Source organism: Muscardinus avellanarius, assembly GCF_963383645.1.
Source record: "Muscardinus avellanarius genome assembly, chromosome: 3".
Lineage (NCBI taxonomy): Eukaryota > Metazoa > Chordata > Mammalia > Rodentia > Gliridae > Muscardinus > Muscardinus avellanarius.
This window is the reverse complement of record NC_137788.1, coordinates 24,708,273-24,718,220: the sequence shown is the minus strand read 5'-3', so window position 1 is coordinate 24,718,220 and position 9,948 is coordinate 24,708,273. Positions and strand designations below refer to the sequence as shown.

Below are 9,948 nucleotides of genomic sequence, written 5' to 3'. Positions count from 1 at the left end.
CACCACGCTCCCGTGTCCCTGGGTGACAGTGTCAAGTCGGGCCCCTGGAGGAGCCACCCCACCCACCTGAGATTTCCTGAACACCAGCTGCGGCTCCGGTTGCTTCTGTAGGCAAAGGCGCCCTTGTGGTCGGAGGGACCTCCTGGCCAGGCTGGCCGCGGCCGCTCCCTCCCTCTTCGGGCACACACACCTCCATTCAGGCCAGCCCCGCCTCCGGGGCCTGGGGATGGGGCGGCTGTCCGCACGTCAGTGGGGGCCCCCGGGCAGCGAGGTTGATAAGACAGGGTCCCCGCTGCTGGCCCCGCAACTCTGCCAGCTGCGGCCCATACTGCTACGACCATGACAGTCATCCCTGGCACCAGCCTCATGCTCTGCGGCCTGCTGCTGCTGCTCCGGCCCTCACGCAGCCTGGGCCTCACCCCCCAGGCCAGAGGTGAGGGGAAGTGTGACAGGGACCCGGGGCGGTGGCCTCAGGCATTGGCTTGGGTGACCAGGGGCTGGGAGGGGCAGCGGCTGCCTGGGATCCTGGGTGGAGTGGCCAGCAGGCAGGCACAACACGTGGCAGTGCTGGCCAGGGTCAGGGTGGACAGGCCCTTGGGGACCAGTATGGGCAGCGCCCTGGGACTTCCAGTAGCCAGTTGATGCCCGCAGCGGCACCAGGCCCAGGCTGGGTTCAGGGCTCTTTGATGAGCATAGGTGTGGGGGACCGAGAGCCCTTTTGCTGGTCCTTATGCAGTGGCTCCTCGGGGTTGTAACCACTGTGAGTGCACACTGAGTCCTAGCATGCTTAACTCTTCCTGTAGAGATGGGGAAACTGAGGCTGGAGGGGAGGGCCTGCCTGAGACCACACAGGGAAATCGCCTCAGAGCCGTGAGGGGCTGGTCTACTGCTCTGTGGTATGGCTGACTCCCTCTTCCTCCCTGGACCTCAGTTTACCCATTTGTAGCCTCAGCCACCGCAGGGTGGTAAGTTCTCTTGAGGACTCTGACATGGGGGCTCCCAGTCTAAGGCACTGGGGGCTGGGACTGCCCTGCACACCTTCCTTTTTTCTTCTACATGTGCACACACACGTGTGTGTGTGTGTGTGTGTGTGTGCGCGCGTGTGTGTTACCAGGGATTGAACCCAGGGGCATCCTACCTTCAGGTTACAACCCAGCCTGATTTTATTTCTTATTTGGAAACAAGAGTTTCACTAGGTTGATGAGTCTCACTACTTGCTGAGGTTGTCCTCGAACCTGCGATCCTCCTGTCTTGGTCTCCCAAGTACTGGGATTACAGGTGTGTGCCACCATGCCCAGCTATTTCTGCATCCTCTTTTGGGACTAGCTCCTTCTGGCTTGATTGCGGTGAGGAGGGGAAGGCCTTTGTACAGAGCCCACCAGGCTGCAGGTCCAGGCCAGTGCCCGCATCTGTAGTGAGCAGATTCTCCCCACTGAGCAGATAAAAACCAAGGCTCAGAAAGGTACTGCCACTTGCCTAGGGCCACAGAGCGGCTGAGCCAGTATTTGAACCTGGGCCTGCCTCCCTTCAGCTCCGGGCACCCCCTCCCAGGTGTCTGGTGGGACAGCACCCCAAGGTGTGTGTGTCTTGGGGTCACCTGGCCCAGCTGCTAAGGTGGCCACCAGGAATTCCTGCCCTTTTCCTCACCTTGGAGACCAGGCTCCTTGTGGCCCAGGGACACTGGCTGCTGCCTGCTGATTCTCTTTGGTGTTTGGACGGAAGGGGCCATATCGAGGCCCAGGAGGGAAAGCGATTTGCCCAGGATGGACTGGATCCTGTCTTCCCCACAGGCTGTGCTATGGGGCATTCCCAGGTTGCTTGCCTGAGTGTCCACATGCTGACCTAAGGACCCAGCCAGCCCTGCTGAGGCCTCTTGTCCTGATCCCAGTAGCCCGATGCCCATGCCCCGCTTTTGACCTCTGCCTCTTGATCCCTGCCCCCCGCAGGGCACCTCTGTCGCACCCGGCCCACGGATCTGGTGTTTGTGGTAGACAGCTCCCGCAGTGTGCGGCCCGTGGAGTTTGAGAAGGTGAAGGTGTTCCTGTCCCAGGTCATCGAGTCGCTGGACGTGGGGCCCAACGCCACCCGGGTGGGCCTGGTCAACTATGCCAGCGCCGTCAAGCAGGAGTTCCCGCTGCGGGCCCACAGCTCCAGGGCGGCGCTGCTGCGGGCCGTGCACCGCATCCAGCCGCTGTCCACGGGCACCATGACTGGCCTGGCCCTCCAGTTCGCCATCACCAAGGCCTTCAGCGACACCGAGGGCGGGCGGGCCAGGTCCCCCGACATCAGCAAGGTACGCGTGCCCCAGCCCCTTGAGGGTGCTTGCTGTTCCCGCAGCAAGTCTGAGCTGAGAGTGCAGGTTTCATGGTCTCTGCTAGGAACACTGGCTGCTTCTACTTCAGTTTCCATGGTGTCCCTGTGAGGTAGCCTCAGTACTGTTGGGGAAACCTGGGGTCAAAGTAGGAGCTCCGGGAGCTGTGGAGCTGGGGCTGGGACCCACCGCTAGCAGCCTCTGAGGCCGGTGGCTCACCTTCGGCTCAGCTTGGATGACCCGGGGCCCGGCCAGTCTGAGCTCTTGCAGGCAAAGCAAGATCGGCGAGGTTCAGGTGTGGTGGCGAAGGGCGTGGACTCTGCTACCTGCCTGTCCCTGATGCCAGCTGTGCCGCCCAGAGCATGTGGCTTCTCTCACTGTATCTCAGTTTCTTCTCCCATGGAACAGAAGTAATGGTAACACGGTCAGCCTGCTGCTCTGAGCACCGAGTTCCTACACATCACGTGCTCAGGACGACGCCAGGCACCCAGCAAGCCCCCTGCTAGCATTAGTTTTATTTCATAATGCTTTGAGGGCAGGGACGCCCACCCCCCAAGTCCAATTTTATTTTTTGCTTTTTGAAACAGGGTCTCACTAGGTTGCTGAGAGTCTTGCTATGTTGCTGAGATGGCCCTGGAACCTGCAATTCTCCTGTCTTAGTCCCCTAGTCCTGGGATTACAGGCGTGCGTCACCACACCTGGCTCTGCCAGTCTTATTTTGTGCACTGTGGGGTGTGGTCATGGCTGAGAGGGCGGTGGCCCCCGGTGATCCTAGTGGAGGGAGGTGGTGAGCTCGATAGTGGTGACACTCGGGGGGCACAGACCAGTTGCCCTGGAGGGGGAGGGGGCTGGAATATGCCTGTGGGGATCATCCAAGGTAGTCGGAAAGTCTCCAGGCTGATTGCAGTTCAGAGAGACAGCGGGCGGCCTTTGGAAGTACAGCAAACAAAGCCTATGAGATCAGGAGCCCTGGCCGCTGCCTGGGGGGAGACTGTGCAGGACCACTCCCCAGGGGTCCTGGCTCCACACCTGACCTCAGCACAACCCATTTCCACAATGGAGAAACTGAGGCTGGAGGGAGCTGCAGCCAAGGAGCTGCATTTCTAACCTGGGTCGTTTTAACCACTCTGTGCTGGGCACTAGGCCAGGGGTCAGGCCAGTCAAGGCTGGAGAAGCAGAGAAGCAGCCCGGTGGAGCCCAGCCAGATCAGGCAGAGCGGAGGACGCTGGCTCCGGCACTGGCCAGAGACAGGTTCCCTCTTCCCCGGGGACAGGATTCAGGGTATGTGGGAGGGCAGCAGCTTCTTTTCCTCTCAGGAAGAGACCTTATCATTCTGGGGAGTGGAAGAAGAAAGGCGCAGCTTCCTTCCCAGCTTGGTTCCCAGGGCTGTGGGTTGTTAGCACGGGAGGCAGCGGCCCCATGCACTGGCCTCCGCTGCCCTCTCGTGGTCATAGTGCAGAACTGCATGGCACTGCCATAAAAGAGAACCACTTGTAGCCTGGACAATTCAACCCATACTGAGCCCCTAGCCACAGGGGCCGCAAGGACAGCACAAGGGGCGCGACCCAGGCCCGGATCACTAGGGTGGGGCTCTCAGCAGCCTGGGGCCTCAGCAATCCCCAGTCTGATGTGGGCACAAGGCCCGCTGTCTGCAGACATCCCAGGCTGACCTGGAGGACATGGCCTAGTCTCCTTCAGTCAGGCGAACTTTGAGGCTAGCCAGGTTCTCTTTCCTGAAGGAAAGAGGAGGAAGGATCCTCTCCCTTCCTCCTTAAGGATCGTCTCCCTTCCTCCTGCCCCAACGCGCTGTGTGACCTGGGGCAGTCGCCCTGCCACTCTGGCTTCTGCTCTTCTGTCAAGGCCCGCGGGCTTCCTGGAGGGCCCAGCACGGGGAGGGGAGGACTGGCCCCCACCCAGCTCTACGTGTTGTGTGGCAGGTGGTCATCGTGGTGACGGACGGGAGGCCCCAGGACAGCGTGCGCGACGTGTCCGAGCGGGCCCGGGCGAGCGGCATTGAGCTGTTCGCCATCGGTGTGGGCCGCGTGGACAAGGCCACCCTGCGGCAGATCGCCAGCGAGCCGCAGGAAGAGCACGTGGACTACGTGGAGAGCTACAGCGTCATCGAAAAGCTGTCCAAGAAGTTCCAGGAGGCCTTTTGCGGTGCGTGGGGGGGGCGGGGTCAGGAGGCGGGACGTGGGCGGGGCCACAGAGGGGCGGGGCCTGGGAGTGACCCGCGGGGCGGTGCTAGTGCTGGGGGCGGGGTCAGGCCGGAGGGAGGGGCGCAAATGAGTTTCCGGTGGAGCCTAGGTCAGAGGTAGGGCCGGTTGGGGTGTGCCTGATTCGCGGTTGAGTCCCCAGCCCCGGGTTCCAGGAATATAGAGAGAGGATGTCAGGATCCCGTTTGTGAGGTGGGTCCCTGCAGATATCAGGGAGACACCCGAACCCAGCCAGACGAACTCTGTTATATTTCTATGCTGTGGGTTTTGGGCCCCCAGATTTTCCATGATGCAGGAAGCTTTGAGAGGCCTGGGAGGGTTCAGACTCGTTGGCAGAGGGGTAGTGGGTCTGCGGTTTCTTAGGGATACCAGCCTAACGGGGTGGAGACTCAGGTAGGACAGAGACGGGGCCAGAACTTTTCTCATTTGTGAAACGGGGCTACAAAGAGCATCCATTTTGTCTTGAGGTGTCAAGGAGATGATGCAAAGTACGCTCAGGACGCGGTCGTTAACTTTGTATTGAGCCAGTTCTACCTGCAGGATCCTTGGCACATGTGTTTTCTAGATCCCTAGGCTCCTAGAGCATACAGAACAGATTAAAGGCCCTGGGCCCATGGCCTTTGCCCTTTGAGGGGACTTCTATATTGATCATCAGCATCTCCGTGGCTCTCCGCCCGGCGCAGTGATTCCAGCCCGGGCTGAGTCTGGGGCCTGGGCCCTGTCCAGTTGGAGCCTCTTTTCCCTGAGTGTGAAAGGGTCCTGGCCTTCACCGTCAGGGAGGGGCATCTGGCTGGGATGTCAGAGGCCTCGTCATGTGAGATCTGTCCCTCCCCTTGTCCCCCAGTGGTGTCAGACCTGTGTGCCACAGGGGACCACGACTGTGAACAGGTGTGCGTCAGTTCCCCAGGCTCCTACACCTGCACCTGCAACGAGGGCTTCACCCTGAACAGCGACGGCAAGACCTGCAATGGTCAGTGGGCTGGACATGGGCCAGCCCTCGGGGAAGGGGGCGGCGGTGGGGCGTTGGTTGCCCCTTGGGAAACCCATGCAGGCCTCCCTGCACTCTCCCCTGGACCAACCAGTCTTCGAAGTAGAGTTTGCTGTCTGCAGAAAGCTCTCTCCTGACTCCGTCCCTTTCTGTATCGCAGTGGGTGGTGGAAGGAATCACATAGTCTTGAGCTCAAATCTTGGTGCCCCTGCTTTTAGCCTGTATGACCTATCAGCAGTTTCTGATGCTGTATAACAGGGCCAGATACCCTGGCTTTCAGAGGGAGTCCTGAGGTTAAAAGAGGACGATCCCCAGCCCAGGGCTCGTGTGTGGTGGGTGTCCAGGCAGTGTCCAGGATGCATGACTCTGTCCTCAAAGCTTCACTCCCTGGCCACTGTACCCTCCCCAGTTTGCAGTGGCGGCGGCAGCTCGGCCACTGACCTGGTCTTCCTCATCGATGGATCTAAGAGTGTGCGGCCGGAGAACTTTGAGCTGGTGAAGAAGTTCATCAACCAGATTGTGGACACGCTGGACGTGTCCGACCGGCTGGCGCAGGTGGGGCTGGTGCAGTACTCGAGCTCTGTGCGCCAGGAGTTCCCGCTGGGCCGCTTCCACACCAAGAAGGACATCAAGGCCGCTGTGCGGAACATGTCGTACATGGAGAAGGGCACCATGACGGGGGCGGCCCTCAAGTACCTCATAGACAATTCCTTTACTGTGTCCAGCGGGGCCAGGCCTGGTGCTCAGAAGGTGGGCATTGTGTTCACTGATGGCCGGAGCCAGGACTACATTAACGATGCTGCAAGGAAGGCCAAGGACCTTGGTAGGTGCAGCCTGCTTGTTGCCTAGATACTGGTGATGTCTAGGGTCACCGTGTGGGCACAGCTCAACCGTAGTTTGTCTTGGTGTCTTCTGATTAGTGCCCTAAACCAAGGTGAATTTGGATGAGGAGGGATGTGTCAGTCTGTCCTTCTCTTATACTGATGACAGACTGAGGCCCTAGAGAAGCAAGGGGCTTGTCTTGGTGGTTCTTTTGTAGATAAAGCTGGGAACTTTTTTAGCTGAACATTTGTTCCCAAGAACACACAACTGTTGGAAGACAACCCCAGTTCTCAGTTTTATCACCTATTAGATAATGGAAATAATTACCACTAGGTGGGTGACTATGAAGATTAAATGAAACTCCCCGCACAAAGCAGCAGTACAGGGACTTCAGCTTCCATAAATGTCAATTTCCCCATTGTTCTCATCCCAGGCACTATGCCTGCAATTCCATCAACTACCACCAGGAGGCACAAGCTGCCTAGGCATTCCCAGGAGATTCAGCAACATGGCTGCCTGTCCCAGCCACCTTCCCTACCCTGCTTGTTCCTCTGCAGGCTTTAAGATGTTTGCTGTGGGTGTGGGCAACGCTGTGGAGGACGAGCTGAGAGAGATCGCCTCGGAGCCCGTGGCAGAGCACTACTTCTACACGGCAGACTTCAAGAGCATCAACCAGATCGGCAAGAAGTTGCAGAAGAAGATCTGCGTGGGTGAGGAGTGCGGCCCAGGCATGATGGGAGGGACAGGGGCGCTGTAGGGAGTGCAGCCATGGGGATGGGGAGAAGCAGGGCCAGGAGGCCCCAAGAGTTTGCCACACCTGGAGGGGATCAGTTCAACTCTTACCACCAGCTGATATAAATTGATTGCTCATTATGTGGATGGCTCTGCTCTTAGCACTCTCCAAATACAAACCACTCATTCCTATTTAGTAGGAATGGCATTATCCCCATTTTATAGACAGGAAAAACAATGCACAAGATGGGGTAGGTTAATAACTGGGAGCCAGCATTGAGCCAGGCTGTCTCCCTGGTCTCCCTGCCTCCCGTAACAGTTAGAGCTTCATGCCCAAGCGTGCCTGGGTTTGCACCTTGGCTTTGACACTGATAGCCCCAGGCTAGCTTTTTACCCTTGAATTCTTTACTTGTAAAGAAAAAAAAATAGTGGGATTAGTGGCTTTGAACCCATGAGGGCTGGGGTGGGGAGTCAGCCGAGATGCAGAGAGCCCCAGAACAGTGTCTTGTGCTCAGTAGCTCCTCAGCCCAAGTGCCGTCATGGTGGTCCTTATCAGGGCTCCGAGGGAGCGGGAAGACGGTCAGGGAGGCCCTCTGTTGCGCCCAGGAGTGCCATCTTTCTCCCTCTGCCTTCTCACATCCCCTCGGCCTCTCACTCCTCCAAGACGCCCTAGCGCTGGTCCTGCGTGGTCACTGTCCCCTTCCCCTGCAACCGCTCAAGAGCTGCCTTCTCTTACCCTGTTCTTGTCCCCTGCAGAGGAGGACCCGTGTTCCTGCGAGTCCATTGTGACATTCCAGGCCAAGGTGGAGGGGCTGCTGCAGGCCCTGACCAGGAAGCATATCCTTTCCCAGGAGGCCATGGGCGGGGAGCCCGAGGGGCAGGGCGCTGTGGGCGGGCCTCTGCCTGCTGGAGAAGGCCTGATTTTGGCTAGAGAGGCTGGTGCGGCCTTGCTACATACCCCATCAAATGAGAGGCTCCTAGAGGATAAAAGGGAAACCAAGGCAGGAGCCAGGCTCTAGAGACCGCACTGCTCAGGAAGGCGCCATTCCCCGTGGACTCCCCATTTTTAAGGCTCACGGGGACGCGACTGACACCAGCCCCCACTCAGAGATTGGCTCAGGCCCCCAGTAGCTCCCCAGGCTGAGTCAGGACCAGGTGGGAACCCCGCAGGGCTCAGGCCGCAGGAGAGCGCCCTGGGCACTCCAGGGCTCACAGCCACTGGCTGGTTTTAAGTGGCAGGGTGAAGGGGTAAGTTAGGACAGAGGGGAGGATGCATGTTGTAGGGGGTGAGAGAAAGCTCCAGAACAGGGCCCCCTCGGGGGACACAGGAGGTGAGGCTTTGGCAGGGCTGTGGCCATCACTGCCCGCTCACTGGGGCCCTGCACCTCTCCTTAACTCCTGGTCCACTAGAAGCTGTGAGCAAGCGGCTGGCCGTCCTGGAGAACAGGATCGTCTAGGGCCACCTGTCCCCAAGTGTCCTCGCCACCCGAGCGTGGCTCAGTCCTGCGAGTGTCCCTGCAGCCCGGGTTTAGTCTGCTTTGCCTTTGTAGTGAGGTGCTGGGAGCTGAGGGGAGTGGCTGCGTGTGTGCAGTATGTGTGTGGGAGCACGTGCGCGTGCCCTGGGAGGTTGTGTGTCGGGGAGCAGAGCGTGCGTGTGCATGAGTGAGAACACAGGAGTGAGTGGGAGAGAGTCTGTGTTTGCCCCCCCATCAAAAGCTTAATATATTCCTATTGTTTTAGTTAATCCTTTATTGACTCAGAGTGCCGAGAATCTCCTTTCTGATGTCTCTATCCCCCAGTGAAAAACAATTAAATGTGATTTAATTTAATCACTGAACGGGGCTAGCGGCGGCGTGGTTATTGGGGACCAGGAGGAAGTGTTGTGAAGGTAGAGGGTGATGGGGAGGTTGTAATGATGCAGGAGGGCGGAAAGAGTGGGCTGGGTGCCGTGCTCAAACCAGCGCACACCATTCCTGCTTTTCCAGTTGCAAATTCCTCTTTGTGGTCTCTTTTTATTCTCCCAGTAACCCTACCCAGGACAGGCTTGACCACGCTCCTCCTTTTTTTTTTTTTTTCTTTTTTCTTATAGTACTGGGAATGGAAGCTAAGGGCATTATATCACCAAGTTACACCCTCTGCCTGTCCGTCCGTCCTTCCTTCCTTCCTTCCTTCCCTTCCCTTCCCTTCCCTCCCTCCTTTCTTTTCTTTCTTTCTTTCTTTCTTCCCCTCCCTCCTTCCCTCCCTCCTTTCTTTCTTTCTTTCTTTCTTTCTTTCTTTCTTTCTTTCTTTCTTTCTTTCTGAAACAGAGTCTCTCTGAGGGCTGGGAGCCTCACTGAACTGCCGAGGCTAGCCTTGAACCTGCCTTCCATCCTCTTGTCCCAGCCTCCTAAGTACTGGGCTTACCAATGTGAGCCGTTGCACCTGGCTCTGTCACCTCCCTTTACAGAGGGGAAGGCTGTGTGTCAGCAGTGGGCGGTGGGGGAGTCAGGCTTTGGGTCCGGGGCTTCAGGACATCAAGGGGAAAAGGGTAGTGGCACCAGATGGGGCTTGGCTTCCATGCACCTGCTCATTCCGACATCAGATACATAGAGCGCCTCCATACTGGGACTCGAGCTCACAGCAACTTCCTGTTCTCGCCTGGAAGTGGGGCACTTCTGTTCCCAGGGGCTTGGCGGGGCTCTTGTCTTCTGAGTCTCCACCAGGCTGCCGCGTCTAGCCCAGCTCACCCACCTGCTTGATGCTGGAGGCTGGCTCAGTCTCTGTGTGTCTCTCTCCTGGTGATCTCTCCAGCAGGGGCACTGGACGTGATACCTCAGGGCTCCCTGCCCAGAGCCTGAGGGCTGAGCCCACAGTTGGCAAGACATTACTTTCACTGCATT

General features: G+C 58.4%; 1 protein-coding gene across 1 annotated transcript; it reads left to right on the top strand.

Annotated features, from left to right (window-relative positions):
* Positions 1-339: 339 nt before the first annotated feature.
* MATN1 (matrilin 1) lies at positions 340-8,526 on the top strand (the record flags this gene model as incomplete). The annotated part of the gene is made up of 8 exons (XM_080691367.1): positions 340-433; positions 1,947-2,293; positions 4,249-4,471; positions 5,372-5,497; positions 5,925-6,338; positions 6,895-7,047; positions 7,826-8,008; positions 8,480-8,526. The coding sequence occupies 8 exons, from the start codon at positions 340-342 to the stop codon at positions 8,524-8,526; spliced, it is 1,587 nt and encodes a 528-aa protein (XP_080547493.1).
* Between the last annotated feature and the right edge of the window lie 1,422 nt (positions 8,527-9,948).